At 45.2% G+C, this 26,204-nt stretch overlaps 2 protein-coding genes across 2 annotated transcripts in view; one reads left to right on the forward strand and one right to left on the reverse strand.

Annotated features, from left to right (window-relative positions):
• Positions 1–26,204, forward strand: part of LOC133379067 (zinc finger protein 160-like) — a 35,938-nt gene extending 9,734 nt beyond the window's left edge. The window contains exons 3-4 of the mRNA XM_061613676.1: positions 12,577–12,583; positions 23,128–26,204. Of these exons, the coding sequence (XP_061469660.1) occupies positions 12,577–12,583; positions 23,128–24,109 (989 nt within the window). The 3' untranslated portion in view covers positions 24,110–26,204. The remainder of the gene's footprint in view (positions 1–12,576; positions 12,584–23,127) is intronic.
• Positions 1,499–8,052, reverse strand: LOC133381779 (zinc finger and SCAN domain-containing protein 2-like). Its single transcript, XM_061621239.1, has 2 exons — positions 7,978–8,052; positions 1,499–4,255 (listed from the first exon to the last, which is right to left on the reverse strand). Exon 2 carries the CDS (start codon positions 4,157–4,159, stop codon positions 3,065–3,067), a length of 1,095 nt encoding a protein of 364 aa, XP_061477223.1. The 5' UTR covers positions 4,160–4,255; positions 7,978–8,052; the 3' UTR covers positions 1,499–3,064.

The raw sequence follows: 26,204 nt of genomic DNA on the forward strand, positions 1-26,204 counted from the left end.
AGGCTGGACAGCTATCTGCGGGAGATGCTCTAGCTGTGGATTTCCTGCTGTGAGCAGGGGGTTGGACTCAATGGCCTACAAGGCCCCTTCCACCTCTATGAGTCTATCAGAGATGTTCCTTCTAACTAGAATTGGGGGATATCTCTATATGCTTGTTGCCCATGATGTAACTTCCTAACCGGGGGGGGGTGTTACCTGCCTCTCTTCCTCTTCCTTTTGCATATTCTCCATTAAGCTTGAGGGACTGAGAAGCATCCACATGCTTCTCTTCCAAGATGACCATTACCATGGACTAAGACTTCTAGCTTAGGTAGAAAAAGCAGCTTAGAGCCTATGTTTCCTGAACTTATGAAAGGTTGGGAGTAAACCTCCTTTATACTTTTTACCTAAGAAGACTGTCTGTTGTTTATTTAACTAGTGTGCATAAGAGAAAGGTGGGCCTGGCTATTCTCAATTCAGCTGCTGCGTACATACTTTGCTAAGAAATAGGACTGCAAACTGTTCCTATTTCATTTAAACCAAACAGATGGTGCCAGCAATGATGCCCAGAAGGCCAACAGCCAAGACCAGGGCACAGAGCACATTCTCCATCATCTCAGGGATGGGAGATGGAGCCTTGGAATCTGGGGGTGGGTGGGGGTGCGAAGAGACAGGAGAGGGGTAAGAACGGGCTCTGTGATTGCATGTCCCTGGTCAGCTAAGAACCCAGGAGTCCTGCATCTCCCCACCACCTGATGCCCAGCTGGGGGGGTTGTCCTACAAATCCCAAAGCTCCATTCATTACTCAAGTTCCTGCCAAAGAAAGGCATCCCAAAAGCTGCCCAAAAGCAAATCCCATGTTTAATTTTTAAAAAACAAAAAAATTACAAGTTTCTAAGCCTTAAGATACACTTGGAAAATTCGAACGAGAGGCACCATCTACCGCCTGAAACCTGAAGTCTCAGTGATCTAAATGCAGGGTAAAAGCCTGCTTCTAAGGTAAATGCACAAACCACTGAGTTACTCCGCATACGCAAAGCACATCCCCCCCCTTTAGCACCATTCTGGGCATGGGTGCGCTTGCTGTCTATGTCTGCCATTGTACTACCAAACTTACTGTATGCCTGTGAAACACGGACCATCTATAAACGCCACTCACAACTTCTTGAAAAATTCCAGCAATGTTGCCTCCAGAAAACGGTTCTCCAAAAAAGGATGGTGCGGGACTATTTGCTCACTACAGATCCACGCCATCATTGGCAGCAAATGTTGTTCCTACATAAACAGTTCAGCTGGAGAGATTGAATCTCCTGCCAACTTCATAATATATCATTGTTGAGGCTATTTTAGCACCCACCAAAGCGGTGTGTTGCTCACCTCAATTCCCAAGTGGAAGTGCAAGCTGAGGAGAACCTGATTGACTGCTGGGATTTCGGCCAGGTACCAAGTAAACACACACTCACACAACTTCTTGATCAAGAGTGGCCTCAGTCTTAACACAGGCACAACAGCCTGGCAAGAATGAAGACCCCCTTTATTATTTACCGTGCCAATATATAGGTTTCAGGAGTGAAGCAGCCATATACAAAATGTATCACAACATCAGTGACAATGTCAGAGATGAGTAACAGGCCCCTGTTACATTTCAAAAAGTCAGGACGTTCCTTCCTTGAATCTTTGGGGAACTGAGTCATACATTGTGAGATAAGGGTAGGGATGAGGCGAGTAACTGACGCCTCTGGGGGCCATAAACATGGGAACATATACACAAGAAAATACATATGGCCCTGAGGAGCCCTCTTACCAATGAAACTACGAGGTTTTATTACTCAAAGGGAGTACCCAGAAGGAATTTAGAGAGAAATACAAAGCCTTAATCATACATGAAAGATACGTGGGTGTAATTATGCTTTGAGTGCTGCAAGAATAAAACAGTTAAGGACAACTCAGTTTCTTATCTTCTCAAAACATTCTTGCCGACTTGCAGGCACCTCCGAGGCCACATTCCCATGAAGAGAAACGAAACCTAGAGTGTCTGTGTTCTCCCTCCCATCCGGGTTCCATCGTGCTTTGCAACTTTGGTTCACTTGTGTATTTCCTAGGCCCAAAGTTTCCTTCCCAACATCATGCTAAGCAAATCACAGAAGGACCTTATGTTGACCAGAGTAGTGATTTTGATTGGTGGGCATAGCTACAGAATCCAGGTGGATGGCTAGGAGGCCTAGTAAAACATCTGCTAAAATAAGTTGTCATGGGATTATGCTTGCTGGTGCTCATATATGTAATAATCCAGTTGGTTTTACGTTGTATTAGACGCTGTGTGACAAAGACTACTAAATCCATCACAAAAACTGATGTTCGAATTATGCACATGGAGGTAACAGTGACAGAGGGGGAGGATGTAGAGGAAGTAGATAAAGTAATACATGAAATGTCATTAATTGAATATTGAATTTGGCAGCTAGAAACTACCAGAGGGGGGAATATGATGGGGGGAAACTGGACAATGGAGGGGCCATATTGGCTTCTGCAGCCACATTGGCCTCAGCATCCATCTTGGATGCTCACCCATCTCTGGAAAAGCCAAAACCTCTCTGTCTCTGCAAAGAAGAAACTGACAGGTCACCAAGATAGCAGGTGAAGGGAAGTGGAACACTCTGTGGTTAAGCTAAAAGAAGAAGATTATCGGGGGTCTGAAACGCCCATAAAACACCTGTTGGTAGCCCAGCTTCCTCGTATGGATCCTTTGATGCACAGAAAGCGTTGAACTCTGCTTAAAACTTTTTCACATTCAAAGCATTTATACATATCTTCCCTTATACAGATGCTTTGATGTGCCTGAAGGTAGCCATACTGATGAAAGGTCTTTCAACACTACAAGCATTGTGTATGCATTCTGTGATGCAAAGTAAGGTGGCCACTCTGACTGAAGCTCTTTCCACACTCCAAGCATTGATAAGCTTTGTCCCTTGTAAGAGTTCTGTGATGCAAAGTAAGCTTGCTACTCCGACTGAAACTCTTTCCACACTGCAAGCATTTATAAGGTTTCTCCCCTGTGTGACATCTTTGATGTGAAGTAAGGTTGCTACTCCGACTTACTCTTTCCACACTTGAAGCGATGATAAAGTTTGTCTCCTGTGTGAGTTCTTTGATGTGAAGTAAGGGTCCTACTTTGCCTGAAGCTCTTTCCACACTCCAAGCATTTGAAAGGTTTGTCACCTGTATGGGTTTTGTGATGAAAAGTAAGGTTGCTACTCTGACTGAAGCTCTTTCCACACTCCAAGCATTTGTAAGGTTTGTCTCCAGTATGAGTTCTGTGATGCAAAGTAAGGTGGTCACTCCGACTGAAGCTCTTTCCACACTCCAAGCATTTATGAGGTTTGTCTCCTGTGTGAGTTCTTTGATGCGAAGTAAGGGTGCTACTCCAGCTGAAGCTCTTTCCACATTCCAAGCATTTGAAAGGTTTGTCCCCTGTATGGGTTTTGTGATGAGAAGTAAGGTTGCTAATCTGACTGAAGCTCTTTCCACACTCCAAGCATTTGTAAAGTTTGCCTCCAGTGTGAGTTCTGTGATGCACCGTAAGGTGGTCACTCCGACTGAAGCTCTTTCCACACTCCAAGCATTTATAAGGTTTGTCTCCTGTGTGACATCTTTGATGTGAAGTAAGGTTGCTACTCTGATTGAAACTTGTTCCACACTTGAAGCATTTATAAGGTTTGTCTCCTGTGTGAGTTCTTTGATGCGAACTAAGGGTCATGCTCTGACTGAAGCTCTTTCCACACTCCAAGCATTTATAAGGTTTGTCTCCTGTGTGACATCTTTGATGTGAAGTAAGGTTGCTACTCTGATTGAAACTTGTTCCACACTTGAAGCATTTATAAGGTTTGTCTCCTGTGTGAGTTCTTTGATGCGAACTAAGGGTCATGCTCTGACTGAAGCTCTTTCCACACTCCAAGCATTTATAAGGTTTGTCTCCTGTGTGACATCTTTGATGTGAAGTAAGGTTGCTACTCTGATTGAAACTTGTTCCACACTTGAAGCATTTATAAGGTTTGTCTCCTGTGTGAGTTCTTTGATGCGAACTAAGGGTCATGCTCTGACTGAAGCTCTTTCCACACTCCAAGCATTTGAAAGGTTTGTCTCCTGTGTGAGTTTGTCTCTCCTTTACTCTTTTCTCCATCTTGACTCCTCAGTTTCTGCTCCTGCAGCTGCTCCTCAGCTTTTTCCAGTGATACTTCAGATGGTTCTCTCTCAGCCTTGACACCCCAGATGTATCCTAATGGAATGAAAAAGAAAGGAGATAAAATGCTGTGGAGAAATCCTGTGAATATATTATGATTTGTACTTTGAAAACATATTTCTGGGAGCTCTGTTGATATCAGACTTTAACTGTCAAAGCTCGAGGACTTGTACGGAGTTATTTTAGCAGTACGTGCTTGGTAACAGGTTGTGAAAAGAGACACAGAGAGAGACAATTTTAACAAAAATCTTCTTTCTTGTTCCTCCATTGAAGGTGGACAGCCCAGTACTTATGCACAGCTGGAAATTACAATCCTGGGATGGATCCTGTCTGACCGGAACATGGCCCTTTCCACTGCTCAGAGGGCAGCTCACATCCTCTCCCTCCCTCCCAAAATGTTAGCCCTCTGTTACATGCAACACGAGACAGTGCTGGAAGATGAGACCCTCAGGACAGATGGCACTCTGTGAGCTACTGGGGAAGAACAACGGACAAGTATGAGTAGTGCTGTGACTAATGACACAGCTGGGTCAAAGCCAAAAGGAAGCCCAGAGGCTGATGCGCACAGATGTGAGAGTCCTAGGTTGTACAATGTACACGATAGGAACATGGAATGTGAGAAGCATGAACCAGAGAGAATTAGACATTGTGAAGCAAGAAGTGGAATGCATCAACTTTACAACATTTGCCGTGAGTGAATTAAAATGGATGGGAATGGGACATTTTCAGGCAACTACAAAATGTTTTATGCAGAAAATGAAAAATTAAGAAGAAATGGGATAGCTCTAATATTTACTCAGTCAGTCTTCCGAGAAGGATACCATGGTCAATGGTATCGAAAGCTGCTGAGAGATGAAGGAAAATCAACAGAGTCACACTCCCCCTGTGTCTCTCCCGACAGAGGTCATCATACAGGGTGACTAAGGTTGTTTCTGTGCCAAAACCAGGCCTGAAACCCGACTGAAATGGATCCAGATAATAGGTCTCATCCAAGAGTGTCTGAAGCTGGCCTGCCACCACTCGTTCAAGGACCTTGCCCAGGAATGGAACATTTTCTACCGGCCTATAGTTATTAAAATTTTCTGCATCCAGGGAGGGTCTCTTCAGGAGTGGTCTCACTACCACCTCTTTCAGGCAGCCAGGGATGACCCTTCTCGCAGAGAGGCATTAATCACTTCCCTGGCCCAGCCAGGTCTTTCATCCCTGCTAGCATTCATTAGCCAAGAAGGGCAAGGATCCAGCACAGAAGTGGTTGCACGAACCTGTCCAAGCACCTTGTCAACGTCTGCAAGCTGCACCAACTGAAACTCATCCAAGAAATTTGGTAGGAGGCTACATGTGTCTGCTGTGGAATAAAAAGGTGGGGGAAAGCCTGAAAAAGAATGATTCTGTTTACAATGTTCTCCTTTGGGAAAGGAAAGGGGCTTCCCTCCTGCCCAGTGCCCACCCACCCAATCTCCTCCCCTCCCATTCCCTGCCCCTTCCCTGGGTCAGTGTTGGACTATGACCTGGGAGACCAGGGTTCGAATTCCCACACAGCCATGAAGCTGACTGGGTGACGTTGGGCCAGTCACTGCCTCTCAGCCTCATAGAAAGGCAATGGTGAGATCACCTCTGAATACCGTTTACCATGAAAACCCTATTCAAAGAGTCGCCATAGGTGGGGATTGACTTGAAGGCAGTCCATTTCCATTTTCAAACATGATTGCATAGAAAAAAATCCCATTGAACTCAAAAAATATGCAAATAGTCAAACCCACCCTCCCTTCTCCTCCCTCCTCCCTCCTATCCCCTCCCTCTTGCCCCTTCCCTCCCCTTCCTTTGCCCCTCCCTCCCCATCCCCTCTTATCCCCTTCCCCCTACTCCCCTGCCCCTCCCCATGGTCAGTTTTACCTATCTTAAACATGATTGCAGGGAAGTAAATACCATGGAACTCTATAAGCATGAAAATGTTCATACCTGCCCTCCCCTCCCCCTTCCTTTGCCCCCCTCCAATATGCTCCTTCCCACTTCCCCTCCTCCTCCCCCATGGTCAGATTTTCCTATCCTAACCAAGATTGCATAGGAGTAAATCCCATTGAAAATAAGCATGCAAATGATCAGACCTGCTTTTCCCCTCTCCTCTCCTCTCCTCTCCTCTCTCTTCCTCCCCTACCCACTCCAGCCCTCCCTCCCTTCCCCGCCCCTGGTCAGTTTTACCTATCCTAAGCATGATTGCACTGGAGTAAATCGCACTGAATTTAAGAAACATGCAAATGATCAAACCTGTCCTCCTCCTCCCCTCCCCATCCTGCCAGCTTCCATCCCAGTCCTCCCCTCTGCATTTCCTCCCCTCCCTCCTCCTCCTCCTCCTCCTCCCCTTACCAACCTCTGTGGTCACTTTCACCTATCCTAAGCATGATTGCAGGGGAGTAAATCCCATTGAACTCAATAAGCATGCAAATGATCCATCCATTATCAGCAAACTTGGACAGGCTACCATTTCTTACCTCCAGGATTAAAAAGCAGGGAAATTCACTAATAGGCAAAAAACCTTGTGGTTTAAGAATGTACCTATAGCCCACAGCTATTCTATCAAACTTTAAAAAGCAGGGAAATTGGGCAGCTATAGTGAATGCACCAGGGGAGCAGGAGACCTGACCTCCTCTCTGAGATATTGTCCAGCCCTACAAATTGGTCAAAATGCAAATACAATTTGGGTTGGTCTTTCACAGTCCAATCCACTTGCTGTGTAGCTTGGAAGAATTTGGTAACATGTGCCTTTGAGCTGTAGGTACATTCTTAAACCACAAGGTTTTTTGCCTATTAGTGAATACACTTCTAAGATGTGATCCTACTTGGAATGCTATCTTCAGTTCTGGTTGCCAGACTGCAAAAATAGCATTCTAGAGGTGGAAGAGGTAGAGAAGTGGGCAACCAAAATGATCAAGAATTACAACATTTGGGGATTTTTGCTGTTGGAAAAAAAACTTAGAGGAGGCACGATAGAAGTGTATGATCACACCAGACATTTAAAGCATTTTCAATGCAAATGTAAAACACATGGCTTCCCCCAACGAATCCTGAATAATAGTTTTTCCCCACTGTGCTACATTCCCAGCACCCTTCATAAACTACAACTCCCAGGACTCTTGGGAGGAAGCCATATGCTTTCAATGTACACTGTGGATGTGCCATAAAGGTGTGTGGTGAGGAGAAACTGGATAATACCCTCCAATTTAGTAGGGAACTTACACCTGGTGTAGGAAGAGGAAGGGAAGTAGCTCCCACCAATTTGCACCCGTTTCAGGAAAAACGTCACTCGCAAAACAGTTTGTCTGCAGGGCTACCCTAAAACAAGGAGGGCAGGGCCACGTTTCTGCTGTCCTGAATTAAACGGCGACCTTAATTCTAACCGAACAGGAAACTGGGGAGGGCTGGCAGAATGGCAGTATTGAAAGAAGAGCCTCACTATTCAACTATCACAGCTGAACCAAAGGACAAATAAGGACACATGAAGAGGAGGCCCATTTAGTGCACTGGTGTCTCCTTAGCTCTAAGGCGCCTCCATCTCCAAGCTGAAGGCCACGAAATTCATCCTCAGAGCCACAGATGTTCCGAGGGATGCTCGATGCGGCCCACCACAGCCAGCCCAGCTCAGGGGGGAGGCAGACGGGAGGGGCAGAGCTGCAGCCTCCGATCTGGAGGGTCTGCGGGGAGGGGGCGCTTAAGAGGGGTCCTCGCCCTCTCCCACCCTTCCCTCCGCCCCCAAAGCATACCTTGGTTTCGAGGCTCACCCCGCTGGCACGAAGAGGGGCTCCTCCTGCGCTTCCGGCTTGCATTTCTTGCCGAGAGGCGGGGCGGGAAGGACGTCCCTCTTTTGTGCTAATTTCTTTGGCTCTGTCCTCGGTTGTTAACCCTTAAGGAGCAACATGGCTGAAGCTCCTCTGCTGGATCGCACGGAGGGCGAGGGGAGGCGGGAAGCCCCTATCTGGCTGGTGAGCCGTCTCCATATTAAAAACAAAAATGCCATGCACATTTAAAAAAAAAAAAAAGGCTTCAAGGGAACAGCTTAGGTTAGGCTGAACCCCCCTTTCCTTTACCTGTTAGATTTCTCTGTGCAGAGACCAGGAAGAAGCACCATCATGAAAGCTCTTCCTTCCAGTCAAAATAAACATTCAGTTTCTCTGTTGCAAATTAGACCTGTGCTCTTCCTACTCCTCCAAGGGAGTTGGCCAAAACCATTGAAAGCGCTTTTCCCTCTTATGAACCTCCTCTTTTACACACCCCACCCCTCGGAAAGTGTTTCAGCCCCAGGTTGGTGCCAAGGGGTGAGTTGGGGTGTCTTCAGCCTGAGGAGGGCCAGGAGAGGCTTGTGGGTCAGCCCTCTTTCTGCCTGGCCCCCTCCCTCCCCTTCGGATCCAGAGTCAATGTCTGGCCACCCACTCCTGGACAAATGCTGCAAGTCTGTAGTTCACACTTTCCAGATGATTGTGGGGGAAGGACTGCATTGCTCCCCCCAGACCCTGAAGATGAGCCCAATTTCCAGAGACAGTCCTCCCCCCCCCAGCTGGTAATTTGTTAATTGCTCTGTAAATATTCAGCTATTTTGTGACAACCACTAACCACCCTCTGCCCCAACCCACTTCAGTCTAGCAGCAGATTTCACAGCCTTGACATTATTCCTTCTGAGTTGCACCAATAAAAATATTTTTCAACCTCCCTCGGTCTTTAAATTGTTTTCTTCCCTAAAAGTTAGAGCTCAAAAGAGTGCCATCTTTGTGAGTACTGGGGAAGAAATCTGCCCATTTCTATACAACGTCTTTATCTGTATAAATGTTACTTTCTGTCATACCTATAATGTCTTCCCACCTTTGGTTGGTTACTTATTTAAAACAATTTTATGCCACCCTTCATTCAAAATGCCAAGGCAGCACAACAGTCCATTAAAAGTCAATAAATGCAGCATTGATCATAGCAGCTGGACAGTCTCTCAATGGGCTGCTCAATGCATCAATGTCCAGCAAAGGCCTGAGAGTGAACAAACACCTTTCCAGGAGGCATCAAAAACCTAGCCTTACTTTGGGTGCGTGGTTGGATGTGCCACAACAGACGTGCAAACACAGTATTCACTCACTCACACACACACATCATCTTTCACCTCCACAGTTATCTCCATTCTGCTGCCACCGCCGCCTCCTCCTTTATCCATGTTCTTGCCCTCTGGCTCCTTTTTTCCTCCACTCCATTCTTCTCCACCACAAAATTGGACTAATTACAATATGTTCCTACTTAAACAATTACTCTAGCTGTTGGAAAAAAACAAGCTTGGCCTGCCAAAGATGCATGTGTTCAGCCTGCTATGCTAAAACCACTCCACTTAAGGAAAGGTGGGCATGGTAAATTAAAAACATAGAGCACACCTAGACATTGGCTAGAATATATTTCAGCTCCCACTGTTTTATCTTGTGCAAACTGAGACACTCCTCATGTCCATTGGAGACTATTCACCTACTGGAAGAAAAGACGCGATAGAAATCTAATAAATAAATAAATGTCAGTGCCAATATTCCACAATTGTTTTTGGAGGGTTTTTTTAGTGTAAATTATGCAAAGTGTTGCTGTACTTCACATATTCACAGAAACAGAAGCAAAAGAAGGTGATTTACTATAGGAAACTATAGTAAAATTGCAGAGTAAATCTAACATATTTTAAGTGACTATCTGAACTATATCAACTATCTTAAAATTGTTGCTTCCTCCCTGCTAAAATAAGGTCAGCACAGCATATGCCTTTTTTCTGTGATTGCTGGTGTTGCCACCACTCACCATATGCTCAGAGGCACAAAAGGTATCACTTTTGCAAAACCCAAGGCTTGTTATTGTCACAGAACGTCCCAGGCTGCTTCAGGCTCGGAGGAGCATTTCTCTAGGGAAGAGGGAGATCAAAGGCATAAACAGTCTTGCAAAGTTTTGGCCACCCCCAATTTTCTCCCTCACCCTTTTCCTCTGGATCAGAACTTCATAAATTCAGATTTTTTGCTCCAATATGCATAATTTTACACTTGTTTATAATGCAATTCAATATAAACAAGTGTAAAATTATGCATATTGGAGCAAAAAATCTGAATTTCACATATACGCTCATGGGGTCTGAACTGGCGGTCAGCTTAGCAGTCATGGAATAAGAGGAGAGGTCCTCTTGTGGATAAGGAATTGGTTAAGAAGCAGAAAGCAGAGAGTAGGAATAAACGGACAGTTCTTCCAATGGAGGGCTGTAGAAAGTGGAGTCCCTCAAGGATCGGTATTGGGACCTGTACTTTTCAACTTGTTCATTAATGACCTAGAATTAGGAGTGAGCAGTGAAGTGGCCAAGTTTGCTGACGACACTAAATTGTTCAGGGTTGTTAAAACAAAAAGGGATTGCAAAGAGCTCCAAAAAGACCTCTCCAAACTGAGTGAATGGGCGGAAAAATGGCAAATGCAATTCAATATAAACAAGTGTAAAATTATGCATATTGGAGCAAAAAATCTGAATTTCACATATACGCTCATGGGGTCTGAACTGGCGGTGACCGATCAGGAGAGAGACCTCGGGGTTGTAGTGGACAGCACGATGAAAATGTCGACCCAGTGTGTGGCAGCTGTGAAAAAGGCAAATTCCATGCTAGCGATAATTAGGAAAGGTATTGAAAATAAAACAGCCGATATCATCATGCCATTGTATAAATCTATGGTGCGGCCGCATTTGGAATACTGTGTACAGTTCTGGTCGCCTCATCTCAAAAAGGATATGATAGAGTTGGAAAAGGTTCAGAAGAGGGCAACCAGAATGATCAAGGGGATGGAGTGACTCCCTTACGAGGAAAGGTTGCAGCATTTGGGGCTTTTTAGTTTAGAGAAAAGGCGGGTCAGAGGAGACATGATAGAAGTGTATAAAATTATGCATGGCCTTGAGAAAGTGGATAGAGAAAAGTTCTTCTCCCTCTCTCATAATACTAGAACTCGTGGACATTCAAAGAAGCTGAATGTTGGAAGATTCAGGACAGACAAAAGGAAGTACTTCTTTACTCAGCGCATAGTTAAACTATGGAATTTGCTCCCACAAGATGCAGTAATGGCCACCAGCTTGGACGGCTTTAAAAGAAGATTAGACAAATTCATGGAGGACAGGGCTATCAATGGCTACTAGCCATGATGGCTGTGCTCTGCCACCCTAGTCAGAGGCAGCATGCTTCTGAAAACCAGTTGCCGGAAGCCTCAGGAGGGGAGAGTGTTCTTGCACTTGGGTCCTGCTTGTGGGCTTCCCCCAGGCACCTGGTTGGCCACTGTGAGAACAGGATGCTGGACTAGATGGGCCACTGGCCTGATCCAGCAGGCTCTTCTTATGTTCTTATGTTCTTATGTCAAACTTCCAACTTCTGAGGACTAACCCATCTGCTGTGGAGCCCCAGGGAGACGTTGCTGGGATCATCATAGCAAGGTTCATTGCCCAAGGCCCTCTTTCTCCCCCAATATGTGGGGGGCACCTGGGTAATTCTAGACTCTTGGAACCTAATGCCTTTATCAGACCCCCTCCTCCTTCAGTGGCCATTTAGATGGAAGGAGGCACCACTTCACTCTCTTCAAAACTTCTTCAGATCTGGGTCATCCAGCCATGCCACTCTCAGGGGCCGTTCTGAGCACCCTGGTCTTCTGGGAACGCCTTCTGACCACTTCTGCTGAGTGGCACCCTGGTCGGTCATCTGCCCCAAATCCTAGCCCAAGCTGCGCTCATTAGTAGTTTATTCTACAACCACCCAATCCCACATATTTGAGATCCAGAAGAAAGTTTGCTCTTTGGGGTAAAAGATATTCTGTGTGTTCTCCCCTTTAGCCCTTTAACAATTTCCACCTCGGAGGGCATCGGGCAGAGTTCCTTGGCAGGGGCCAAGTAAAGAGCATTTCATATTTCCAGTTGCCCCTCCCACTCTGAGGTCTGTCTCCCTCTCCCACCCACCCCAGTCCACACTTAATGCCATGATATGGCCCTCCCCCATCTCCCACTTTAGAGCGAGGCCATCTCAGTCTGAATCTTGTTCCCTCACCACTGTGCAGTCCCTTGCAAGTCTGTGTCCTTTGCAAAGCGTTTCCTCTGCTTTTGTTCTCCTGAAGTTGAAAGATGTTGAACAGCACCAGACCCAGGAGCAATCCCTGGGAAGCCGCACTTGTTGCATGATATGAACACGTGACGTGTACCTTGCTGGCACCCATTTACTCAGTTAGCACAGTGGGGAGGAGAGCCTGGCTGGGAGTCCAAAGTCTGTGAGTTCAAACCCCCCTCGTGTCTCCTGGGGGTCAAGGGCCAGCTAAAGATCACCCCACAGTGAGTGGCTCAGGGGTTACGTGCCCTGCCACCTGTGCAGCCGTGGGCAAGATGCAGAGTCCCAAGGAGCCCAGTTGCCCCCCAGCTGGCACTTGCGGACTAGGAAGGGGCTGACTTGTGAAGCTGTGGCAAGCTGAGCAGGCCCTAGCCAGCTGGGGAGGACGAGTCTCAGAGGGAGGCAATGGGAAACCCCAAAGAACCAAATGCACAGTTATAAGTTGGTGGATACTTGGCTGCGCTGCCCTACTTGGCTTATTTGACCAAATAAATTTCAGTATTCTTTTCTGTAATTAATTGAACTCATGATTTTTGTCCAGGAAGGGGCATAGTACTTGAAATTAACCAAGCAAACTCAGGGCTCATCCAGACGACTGCAAAATGTGTGACACGCCCGCTAGGTGTGTTCATTATTTTTTGGTCATCCAAATGACCTCTCGCGCTGTTACACATTTTCACGGGTTAAATCCGCTCCTTGCAATACCGGCAAAAATGCGATTTGCTGTTTAAAATTGGGAATCATCCACTGTGCCTTCAGGAGGTAAGATGCACTACGGCGGACTTTACAGCTGATGGGCAGTTCTTGGGCATTTCCCCTTGCCCCTTCTCCTCATTCCAGCCAATCATGTATCTGCACTTTTGCACATGTGCAAGAATAAGCCCGGGGAAAATTGAACCAATCATCGCAATGGTGGGGTGTTGGGGGAGGTCTGCAACTACTGCACAGATGCATTTTATTTTTTGCCAGCCTGCAAACTGGGCGGCCACTCTGGGTGAGATCTGCAATGCACAGCAAGCGAGAAAGGGGCTTCTGGTTGGTGGAGAGATGTTCGGTTTGTGCAAATGTGTCGCTCTTAGGCCAGGTCTGCTGCAGTTAGGGCTGATGGCTAAAAGCCAGTCTCTCAGCACAGAGAGAGAGATGCCAACTGCAACTCAGGGGCAGAGCCTCTGCTTGGCTTGAAGGAGGATCAATCCAGCTCAGTCCCCAGCAGTTCCACAAAGGGCTAGACAGGCTAGAAAGGTGTCTACTACAGACCCCCTGGCCAAGAAGAGGTGGTAGACGAGGCCTTTCTCAAACAAATCTCTGAAATCTCAAGGAGACAAGAAGTAGTAGTGATGGGGGACTTCAACTACCCGGATATCTGCTGGGAGACAAACTCTGCGAAGCACAAAACCTCCAACAAATTCCTGATGGGTCTTGCTGATAATTTCCTCTTTCAAAAAGTAGAAGGAGGAACAAGGGGATCGGCAATCCTGGACCTGATCTTAACTAACAGGGACAAATTGGTTATGGGAATTAAAGCGGTCGGTACCTTGGGGGAAAGTGACCACGTAATGCTGGAATTCGTGATTCTGGGGAAAACCAAAGAAGAATATAGTCAAATATGGACCTTGGATTTCAGGAAGTCAGATTCCGGCTGAACATCAGGAAAAACCTCCTAACTGTTAGAGCAGTATGATAATGGAACAAATGACCTAGGCAGGTGGTGGGCTCTCCAACCCTGGTGGCATTCAGGAGGCAGCTGGACAGCCACCTGTTGGGTATGCTATAATTTGGATTCTTGCATTGAGCAGAGGGGTGAACTTGATGGCCTTTTAGGCTCAACTGTGGTTCTAAGGATACTTGCTGGGAAAGGGGGCAGAATAACAAGCTTTGCCAGAAGAAAGAAGTGGGTCTCTCTCTATAAGCGTGGTGAGGGAGGGTCCCTGCCAGGATGGGCAAAGAAACTTCCCAGTCAGTGGAGGCAGGGGGCTTCATGTCAGTGGGGCAGTGGAATCCACTCCGGGTTTTCCCAGGAGCTGTCCAAGGAAACCTCCGCTCCTCCCAGCTTTCTAAGCGGCGCCTCAGTTGATGCCTCCTGCGATCCCTGCAGCTGCCATCGGACCTCTGCTGGGGCAGACACAGACTGGAAAGGTTGATCCCTCTGGGGAGGGGGGGAGGGAAGGAGACAATGACTGGGTGTCAGGTGGAGGTGAAAGGAGATCCCGGTCTTGGAGGCTGCTGGCGGGAAGGGGGAACAGCGTAGCTGGGATCGGAGGGAGGAACTGAAGGCAGCCAAAATTTCCCCACTCCGAATAGCTCCCATCATCCCTCTGCCTGTTTCTTGGCGCGCTCCCTCTGCGGCGGGACCCAGAGCGACCTCCCGAGAAAACCTTTACAAGCCCGGCCAGGGCAGGCAGCTCACTGGTGGGACAAGAGCAGGGGTGGCTGCCACTGCTGGGCCAAGAATGATCTGTTCAGGATACCGGAAGAGGGGCTAAAGGGGAAGGTTCACCTGCCCAGAGCTGACTGCTAGCCTACCGCTCGGGGCTCCGGGAGCGGAGCCTGATAACTCCCCCAGCCCCACCCGTTAAGGAGCCTGTCTCCGCTGGGAGCTCCGGGAGAGCGCAGTGCAAGCGGGGACTGACCGTATCCCCCTCCCCGAGGAGCTCCAGCCACGTTGCTCTTTAAGGGTTAACAAAAGAGGACAGAGCCGAAGGAAAGAGCGCAACCGAGGGACGTCCCTTTCCTGCCCCGCCTCTCGGGAAGAAATGCAGCGTGGGAGCGCGGAGTCTCTCTTCATGAGCAGTGATGTTGGCGAGCGGGGTTGCGCGGGGGGAGCCTCGGAACCAAGGTACGCAATTGGAGCGGGGGAGGGTGGGAGAAGGCGAGGACCCCCCTGAAGCGCCCCCTCCCCGCAGACCCTCCAGATCGGAGGCTGCAGCTCTGCCCCTCCCGTCTGCCTCCCCCCTGAGCTGGGCTGGCTGTGGTGGGCCGGATCGAAGCATCCGTCGGAAGATCAGGGCCTTCAGCGTCGAGATGGAGGCGCTTCAGAGACGGAACAGAGCTGAGTGGACACCAGTGTGCTCAATGGGCTGCTTCTTCATGTGTCCTCATTTCTCCTTTGGTTCAGCTGTGATAGTTGAATAGTGAGGCTCTTCTTTCAATACAGCATTCTGCCAGCCCTCCCCAGTTTCCTGTTCGGCTAGAATCAGTGGTGTCACTAGGGTTGCTGTCACCCAGTGCGGTAACTCATGGTGTCACCCCCATGGACCTCCTCCCGTACCAGACCATACAGAATCCTTAGTAATTTTTTTATACTAATGTTACTCGTAAATCGTAATTCCCGTATATCACTGAATGTAATGGCAATAGTAGTGACATAAACAACTAGCAAAATTAAAATTACACCTTTAAATTACAATATCACATGCACAGCCCAAATTCTTGCTCTTATCACTAATGGGAGTTAATTATCTTGCATATGCCCATAGTAAATTTTCGGATACTTTCAGACCCTCAGCAATTTTCAAGTTGTCTATGTAGAAGAAAGGTTTGGGAACCCCTAGTCTAAGACATCTGCTTATGTCCCTATGCTGCTCTCTCCCCTCATTTAGGTGCCTGGGATGCATGCGTGTGGACACACCTCCTTACAATTATGGAAAGTGATTCTTAATAATAAGTCTCCAGACACAAAGTTACATAGGTATTTATCAGTTGTTTAGTAGAAAATTCAGAAGTGCAGAGTCCCTTCATGATAGCCACATACACCCTTTTTTACTCCTGGATTAATTTATTTTATTTATTTATTTATTTATTTACATTGCTAGACCGCCCTATAGCAGAAAGCTCTCAGGGCGGTGTACAACAAATAAAATCACAATTAAAATATGAGCAAGTGTGAAAAATATAGTACAATTATAAAAACATTAAACATGATAAAAATCTGAAATAGAATTGCCATTGAGTTTATAAATTAAGATCCATATTAGGTTTAAAATATTAAATTTAAAATGTTTAAAATGCCTGGGCGAAAAGGTAGGTTTTTACCTGGCGCCAAAAAGATAACAGAGAAGGCGCCAGGTGTATCTCGTCTGGGAGGGCATTCCATAGTTCGGGGGCCACCACCGAGAAGGCCCTAGATCTAGTTGTTGATCTCCAGGCCTCTTTATGAGTTGGGACCCGGAGAAGGGCCTTCGACGTCGAGCGTAGTGAACGGGTAGGTACATAGCGAGAGAGGCGTTCCACCAGGTATTGCGGTCTGATGCCGTTTAGGGCTTTATAGGTAAGAACCAACACTTTGAATCTGGCCCGGAAACATATCGGTAGCCAGTGCAGCTGCGCCAGGACAGGTGTTATATGGTCAAATTTCTTTGTCCCAGTGAGAACTCTGGCCGCAGCATTTTGCACTAGCTGAAGTTTCCGAACCGTCTTCACAGGTAGCCCCACGTAGAGTGCATTACAGTAGTCCAATCTAGAGGTTACCATAGCATGGATAACTGAGGCGAGATTCTCCCTGTTCAGATAGGGTGGTAGTTGGGCTACCAGCCGAAGCTGGTAGAATGCATTCCGTGCCACCGAGGCTACCTGAGCCTCAAGTGACAGGAGGGGATCTAATAAGACCCCCAAACTACGTACCTGCTCCTTTAGGGGGAGTGTAACCCCATCTAGGGCAGGTCGAACGTCAACCATCTGGGCAGAGGGCCCTCCCACCAACAGCATCTCAGTCTTGTTAGGATTGAGTTTCAGTTTATTAGTTCTCATCCAGCCCATTATCGCGGCCAGGCAGCGGTCTAGTACATCAACAGCCTCACCTGACAAAGATGAAAAGGAGTAGTAGAGAGAATTAAGTAGAGATTAAGAATCAGATCTTTGTTAATGCATTCTCTCACAACAACAAACATCTCTAGGAGTCAATCAGCATGTAAGTGGAGAGCGTTAGCAACTGAGAAGAGTCTTCTCAGTGGCTGACTCACCTCCTTTCACTCTGATTGGCTCCAATCAGCAGGAAAGGCAAGGAAGCCTATTAGAAGACTCTTCTCAGTGACTAACACACTCCCTTTTCATGCTGACTGTAGGATGCTTGGAGACATAGGGACCCTGCTCCCAAAAAAGCAGAGGGACTAAGATCCCCTGGGCGACTACCCTCCTGGTGCTTATGGACATGACCGTAATATATTTTGTGACGTGCACGTTCCATATTATTTATTAAGTGTGTTTAGGATTACACTGATGGCATTCCCAAATATGTACTTTCACACAGACTTTGGTTTTCCATAACACAATGTTTGTCCAAGCCTCCACACTTGGGGGGGGGCACTACTTGCACACCCCTTCCATAAGCACATCAAAGTTGGATACACACCTGAACCAAGACCCAGACAAAAGGGCACTCAAAACAAAAAGGTAATTACAGTGGCTGAGTAGATCTTGTACAGTGGTTATACTGACTGGGCAGCCACTGTCCTTCGCATTTTACAAAATACTTTTTCCTATACAAAGATTAAATTTCTGTGTATGAAAAAGTAATATATGAAGTGGTCTCAATAGTGAGAAAAGTAAACAAGTGAAGGTGATCAAAATGTTTTCCATTCTCACGTTATGAAGCTAGCTGCCAGATGATGTATCACCTTCCCTATGCATGCAGCGTAGACTGAAAAAACAGCACCCAAGCCACCATTCAATACGTGCACGTGTTCTTTCCAACATGAATCTACAGGTCTCAAAAAGTAATGTGTGACAAAGTCCTCAAACACCTTATAAAATGCCTCAAACATGGTCTCTTGTTCTACCAGCAGGCCTTCACACCATCACTTTGCCAAAACATAAGGATAGGTAAATTGCTTTTAGGGAGGTTCACAATTAGGATTTCCTATTGATTTAATCTAAACATATTTAAAATACATAAAAACAGCCAGGGGAAGATATTGGAGAAATATAAAATAAATACAAATAAAAAAGGGGGGGGAGGTGAAGAGACTTTAAATGTGCTACTGACCATCTCTCAGCCTATCCTCCCCTCAGGATGAAAACAATGGAGAACCATGACCACCCCCAGGAAGAAGGGCACACTTAAAATGTAGAGGAAAACATCATCTACAACCATAGTGTGAAATCCAATACTTATTGGGACACAGTATGAAGAACTATTTATATAAATATGACTCTCAAATATGTTTATGAATTACACAATCTGTAAATATATTTATAGTGCAATCCGATGTTTGTTTACTCAGAAGCAAGTCCTAATGTATTCAATGGGGCTTACTCAAACTGGGAAGTGTGCAGAGAACTACAGCCTCAAGTGATAAGGAACTTGTTCTTTCAACTTGTTCTTTTAAGTTGAGACCTTATCCCAGTCTGAGTCTGTGTAGGAATTGCTTTTTAATATGTTTTTAAGCCTTTTCTTTTTTTTAAAAAAAAGATGTTTTTTTAAAGCTTTAAAAAAATATTTTCAAAGATCTTTTAATATATTTTAAAGTCTGTTTTTATGATGTTTTAAAATGCTTTTAGTGCTTTTGTTTGCCACCCTGGGCTCCTACTGGGAGGGAGGGCGAGATATAAATCAAATAATAAATAAATAAACTTCATTCACCCAACCCAAAATTCAGAATCATGCCTCTTTAGGCTGTTTTCCAACTGTTTATTCTTGCTTTATGGTTATTGGATTTTAAATGGCTTTATTTCTTGTTGTGAGCTGCCTTGGTTTCCAACCCTACCTCACAGGGTGGTTGGAAAGACTACACACACACACTGCAGATGTATAAATACATTACAGCCCATATAATAGTTTATTGTCAAACCAGTTGGTCATTGCAGAAAAATCAGTATTAGTTTTTTAAAAATGAGTATTAGTTTCCTACAGAATAAAAACTGTAATACCTAAGTAAGCCCTGCCTACTTGCTTTAAAATAGGACTGGAGGGGGGGGGGGGACAAAAAGAGAACACAAACACAATTCTTTTTTACATTCACTCCAAAGTCCCATTGATTTTCAGCACATTCATAACAATGTCTACTGAAAAGTAAATCCTATTGAATTCAATGGGATTTACTCTGCAGATATGGGATTAGCAATGCTTTTACCCCCACAAAAGCAAGTATTGGGCAGGTTTTCAAAACACTGCCCAGGATCTAACTCCTACACACAAGAGGGGGAAAAACTGAAATGTATATACTTACCCAATTTATGAGATTTTCAGATAAAAGGGGGGGAACGACCATTTTCTGGCCTTGCAATGAGGTTTACTAGACACTGCCACAGGTCAAACAAACACTTCACTGATTGGCTGCAATCCTGAACAGGCGGGGTTAAAGCTACGAAGTGCTATACAGTAGTTTAAAAAAAGATTTAACAGGGCGGCTAACGTTTTTATGTATATCTCGAGAACCGGACCACCTAGAAACTATTTTTTAAATTAAAGCTGAGAATCACCCCCCCTCTAATGTTGTCACCTGGTGCGGTCCACACCCCACACACACCCCTACTGACGCCACTGGTTAGAATTAAGGTCACCTTTTAATTTAGGGAAGCACAAATGTGGCCCTGCCCTCCTTGTTTTAGGGTAGCCTGGCAGACAAACTTTAGCGAGTGACATTTTCACTGAAAAGTGTGCAAATTGGTGGAAGGTACTTCCCCTTCCTCTTCCTACACGCCAGGTGTAAGTTCCCTACTAAATCAGAGGGTATTATCCAGTTTCTCCACACCACACACCTCTATGGCATATCCACAGTGTACATTGAAAGCATATGGCTTCCTCCAAAGAGTCCTGGGAGTTGTATTTTATTTAGGGTGCTGGGAATGTAGCGCAGTGAGGAAAAACTATTCTCCAAGATTCGTTGGGGGAAGCCATGTGCTTTACATTTGTGTTGAATGTGGTTTAAAAGTCTGGTGTGATCATAGACTTCTATCATGTCTCCTCTAAGCTTTTTTTCTACAGCAAAAATCCCCAAATGTTGCCACCCTTGAGCATTTTGGTTGCCCATTTCTCTACCTCTTCCACTTCTAGAATGCTATTTTTGCGGTCAGGCAACCAGAACTGCAGACAGCATTCCAAGTAGGACCACATCTTTATGTCTTTATGATATTGGCAGTTTTCAATCTGTGTCTTAATGATCCCTCACATGGAATCCACCAATTCCGTAGCTATAACATCAGAATCTTAACTGAGGCATCCTCTATGACCACAAGGGCTGTTCGGATTTTTTACTTCTATGTGACACTTATGCTTGCTTACATTTAATTGCATCTCCTCTTTAATACCCAAGCCTGCTTTAAGAGTTTCTTTTTTAGTTCCTCACAGTCCCTCTTTATTTTAATTTTTTTGTTAAAAATTATTTTATTCACTTTTTTGATACAGAATGAGACATTAATTACAGCCTCCAAACACGAGTACTGCTTGACATAAAAAGAAAAATTATATAACCAGAACAAACCTGAAAACCCCCTCCCATTTGCTGCAGAATATTGAATTTAAAGCCCATATATAATAGAGATCAGAAAATTCTTACGATAAAGTTAAAAAACAAATATAGGACACATACATATATCAATATGAGTTTTTAAAGCACCTATCATTGTCTTATAAATACTAAAACAAAAAAGACAAAATTAACACACAAACAATGTTAGGCATTCCAGATTCAAGTGTAATGTCCTTTTGATTCACATAGAGTATAAATGGATACCAAGTTTCATAGAAATTGTCTCTCTTGGTGATACCTTGGGATACTCTCAATTTGATCATTTATTTTGAACGTGACATCAACAGTAAAGTTGGTTACCTCTCTTCTCACCTCAAATCCATGTCATTTCGAAACAAGTTTAAAAGTACAGGTCCTAATCCTGATGATTGGCGGGGGGGGGGCACTTCTTACATCCCTCGATTGGGAGAACTGTTCATTTATTCAGGACAATCAGATGCTGTGGCACCCCATTTCTTTTAAAGTATTCCATCATTTTTCATAATCTACACACGCAAAGGCTTTGCTATAATCTAAAAAGCACAGTGTGATTTCCTTCTGAAATTCCTTGGTCCGTTCCATTATCCAACGTATGTTAGCGATATGATCTGTGGTACCTCTTCCCATTCTAAAACCAGCTTGGACATCCGGCACTTCTCGCTCCATATATGCTAAGAGCCTTTACTTTGATCCCCTTTCTTTGATGTATATTAAACGCTTCCAGTCTGGGCCATTGTTTTCTTTTCCATATTTGTTGACAAAGTTTTGTCAAAATTTCGACAGATTCAGTCTGAGTAGCTTGTAGCAACTCTATTGGTATGCCATCTGTTCCTGGTGATTGTTTCTTCCAAGTATTTAAGAGTAGCTTTCACCTCACAGTCTGAAATTTCTGGTTTTTTATCATACGGTTCCTCCATAAATGAATCTGTCATCCTTCCATCCCTTTTATAAAGTTCTTCAGTGTATTGCTTCCATCTTCCTTTTATTTTATCTCATTCACTCAGTGTGTTCCCCTGTTGATTATTCAACATGCCTACTCTTGGTCTAAATTTCCCTTTAATTTCTTCCTGTACTCCTGCGTTAAATTTCTCAGTTTCCTCTTCTTCTATGTTTGCCGTTGGAGCATAGACTTAGCTGTTGGTTATGTTGATAGGTTTCCCATTAAATCTCATTCATATCACTCACTCAGACTTTGCATTATAGCTCCTAATTGCTTTTTCTATGTCACTATTCACTATTAGAGCAACCCCGTTTCTTCTTAATTTATCATTTCCTACATAAAATATTTTGTAGTTGCCTGAAAATGTCCCATTCCCGTCCATTTTAATTCACTCACGCCAAGTATTGTAATGTTGATGCGTTTCATTTCTTGTTTGACCATTTCTAACTTTCCCTTGTTCATGCTTCTCACATTCCATGTTCCTATTGTGTGCATCGTACAACTCCGGACTCTCCTTTCGCATCTGTGTGCATCAGCCTCTGGGCTCCCTTTCGGCTTTGACCCAGCTGCATCATTAGTCACAGTGCTACTTGTACTTGTCCGTTGTTCTTCCCCAGTAGCTCACAGAGTGCCATATGTCCTGGGGGTCTCATCTTCCAGCATTATCTTGTGTTGCAGGTAACAGGGGGCTAACATTTGGGGGGAGGGAGGGGATGCGAGGTGCCCTCTGGGCAATAGAAAGGGCCATGTTCCTGTCAGACAGGATCCATCCTAGGTTTGTAAATTCCAGCTGTGCATAAGTATTGGGCTGTTCACCTTCAATGGAGGAACAAGAGAGCAGATTTTTGTTACATTTGTCTCTCTGTGTGTCTCTTTTCACAACTGGTTACCAAGCACCTACTGCCAAAATAACCCCGAACAAGGCCTAGAGCTTTGAAAGTTAAACTCTGATATCAACAGAGCTGCCAGAAATAAGTTTCAAAGTACAAATCATAATATATTCACAGAATTTCTCCACAGCATTTTATCACCTTTCATTTTCATTCCATCAGGATACATCTGGGGTGTCAAGGCTGAGGGAGAACCATCTGAAGTATCACTGGCAAAAAATGGGGAGAAGGTGCAGGAGCAGAAACTGAGGAGTCAAGATGGAGCAAAGCAACAAGAGGAGAGAGAGACTCACAGAGGAGACAAACCTTATAAATGCTTGGAGTGTGGAAAGAGCTTCTGTCAGAGTGGCCAGCTTACTTCGCATCACGAAACCCACACAGGAGATAAACCTTATAAATGCTTGGAGTGTGGAAAGAGCTATAGGTGCCATAGCCGCCTTACCTCGCATCAAAGAACTCACACAGGGGACAAACCTTATAAATGCTTGGAGTGTGGAAAGAGCTTCAGTCGGAGTAGCAACCTTACGGTGCATCACAGAACTCATACCGGGGAGAAACCTTTTAAATGCTTGGAGTGTGGAAAGAGCTTCAGTGACAGTAGCGCCCTTACTTCGCATCACAAAACTCATACAGGGGACAAACCTTATAAATGCTTGGAGTGTGGAAAGAGGTTCAGTTGGAAAGGCCACCTTACGGTGCATCAAAGAACTCACACAGGTGACAAGCCTTATAAATGCTTCGAGTGTGGAAAGAGCTTCTGTCAGAGTGGCCACCTTACTTTGCATCACAAAACTCATACAGGGGACAAACCTTATAAATGCTTGGAGTGTGAAAAGAGCTTCAGTCGGAGTAGCAACCGTACGGTACATCAAAGAACTCACACAGGGGACAAACGTTATAAATGCTTCGAGTGTGGAAAGAGCTTCAGTCGGAAAGACCACCTTACCTCGCATCACAGAACTCATACAGGGGAGAAACCTTATAAATGCTTTGAGTGTGGAAAGAGCTTCAGTGACAGTAGCGCCCTTACTTCGCATCACAAAATTCATACAGGGGACAAACCTTATAAATGTTTGGAGTGTGGAAAGAGCTTCAGTCAGAGTAGCCACCTTACTTCGCATCACAGAACTCACACAGGAGACAAACCTTATAAATGCTTCGAGTGTGGAAAGAGCTTCAGTCGGAAAGACGACCTTACCTCGCATCACAGAACTCATACAGGGGACAAACCTTATCAATGCTTGGAGTGTGGAAAGAGCTTCAGTCGGAGTGGCCACCTTACTTCGCATCACAGAACTCATACAGGGGCGAAGCCTTATAAATGCTTTGAGTGTGGAAAGAGCTTCAGTGACAGTCGCACCCTTACTTCGCATCACAAAACTCATACAGGGGACAAACCTTATCAATGCTTGGAGTGTGGAAAGAGCTTCAGTCGGAGTAGCCACCTTACTTCGCATCAAAGAACTCACACAGGAGACAAACTTTATGCATGCTAGTAGTGTTGAAAGACTTTTTGTCAGAATGGCTACCTTCAGGCACATCAAAGCATCCGTACAAGGGAAGAGATGTATAAATGCTTTGAATGTGGAAGAAGTTTTAAGCAGAGTTCAACTCTTTCTCTGCATCGAAGGATCCATATGGAGAAGCCGGGCTACCAACAGGAGTTTTATGGGGAATTTCAGACCCCTGAGAATCTTCTTCTCTTAGCTTAACCACAGACTGTTCCACTTCCCTTCACCAGACATCTTGGTGGCCTGTCAGTTTCTTCTTTGCAGAGATGGAGAGGTGTTGGCTTTTACAGAGATGGGTGAGCACCCAAGATGGATGCTGAGGCCAAGGTGGCTGCAGAAGCCAAAATGGCCTCTCCGTTGTCCAGTTTTTCCCCATCGTATCCCCCCCCCGGCATTTTCTAGCTGCCAAATTCAATATTCAATTAATGACATTTCATGTATTACTTTATCTACTTCCTCTACATCCTCCTCCTGTCATTGTTATCTCCATGTTCATCATTTAAACATCAGTTTTTGCGATGGAGTTAGTAGTCTTTGTCACACAGTGTCTAATACACCACAAAACCAACTGGACTATTACATATATGAGCATAAACAAGCATAATCCCATTATAACATATTTTAGCAGATTTTTTACTAGGCCTCCTAGCCATCCACCTGGATCCGGTTGCCATCCCCACCAACCAAATCGCTACTCCGGTCAACATAAGGTACTTCTGCTATTTTCTTAGCATGATATATTATGGAGTTGGCATGGGACTCAATCTCTCCAGATGAACTGTAGGAACAACTTTCGCTCCCAATGATGTCCAGCCCCATCCTTTTTGGGAGAACCGTTTTCCTTATTTGGGTTTGGGTTGCCTGTAGGGTCTTTATAGCCTTAGGGGCCACAGGAAGAGCTTCTTTGGTCTCATTTGCAAGAATTTCCACTGCAGATTGAAGTCTCAATACTCCAGAACGTACGGCGGCCATGCCAGCCAAGGGCCGGAAAGACCACCCTATTACTGAGCCCATTGTTAAGGGCCTGTGGTTTTCTATGTCCCATTGTGCAGAATGGCAAGCAGGTTTTGATTTCTCTCTTTTTTCTCTGATTGGTGAGGCTCTGTTGTTGCTGATTCTAACAACTGGGAGTACCTGAGTGACCCTGACAGCTGGTATAAGCCAGGCAACATAGCAGGAGCCAATGCAATATTTTGGCAATACTTTATAGGCTTTATCTCCACAGCCCCAATAATGTCCAACTAGAGCTTCCCATGGGCCTTTGTGGAAGGGGGAAAGACCAGGTTTTCCATGGTTGAACTTACGGAACCTTTGATAGTAGTGGCCAGCTATTCTCCACCAAAGGACACCACCATCTGGATCATGAGGGTTTCCATATTCAGTTTGTCATCTGATAGTCCTCACTTTGCCTTTTAGTTCACTGTTTCCCAATTAAAAAAAAAAAACTTTTTTGCACCTGCACACGCAGCGGTAAGACCCCTATATTCTTTTCACTTTTTCCAAGCTCTGCCTCTAAAACCTCCCCCTATCAACGAATTGGTCAGCAAAAAAATGACGTATGCTCCTCTCCCCCTTTCAATGAAGCACAATATGGCTGTAAAGGAGTTCACCCCGCAGAAGGAAAGGGAGGGGGGGTCGGTTTCAGCCTGCCTCCAGAAAGCTTTGTCAATTTCATTCTACTTGGTGGGGTCTTTGCTTCAAATCATTTCACCGCAGGAAGGAAAGGGAGAAGGGAGGGTGACACTTTCTTGCTTTTTTGGAGAAATAAGTGCAATTGCCAGCTTGTGTATCTCCTTAAATATCCATAAAGGCAGAAAAGCATACATTCCTTTAAGCGTAATATGGCAAATACAAACAAGAAAGGGGCTGCTGCTCGGTTTCATGCCTGCCCCTGGAAAGCTTTGTCAATTTCATTCTACTGGCATACATTCCATGTCACCCCCCTCTTTCTCCCTTTCCTTCCCACAGAGAAATGATTTGAAACAAAAAACACAGCCAGCAGAATGAAATTGACAAAGCTTTCCTGAGGCAGGCGTGAAACCGACCAGAAGCCCCTTTCTCGCTTGCTGTGCATTGCAGA

This window comes from Rhineura floridana, chromosome 3 (genome assembly GCF_030035675.1).
Source record: "Rhineura floridana isolate rRhiFlo1 chromosome 3, rRhiFlo1.hap2, whole genome shotgun sequence".
In the NCBI taxonomy this organism is placed as follows: Eukaryota; Metazoa; Chordata; class Lepidosauria; order Squamata; family Rhineuridae; genus Rhineura; species Rhineura floridana.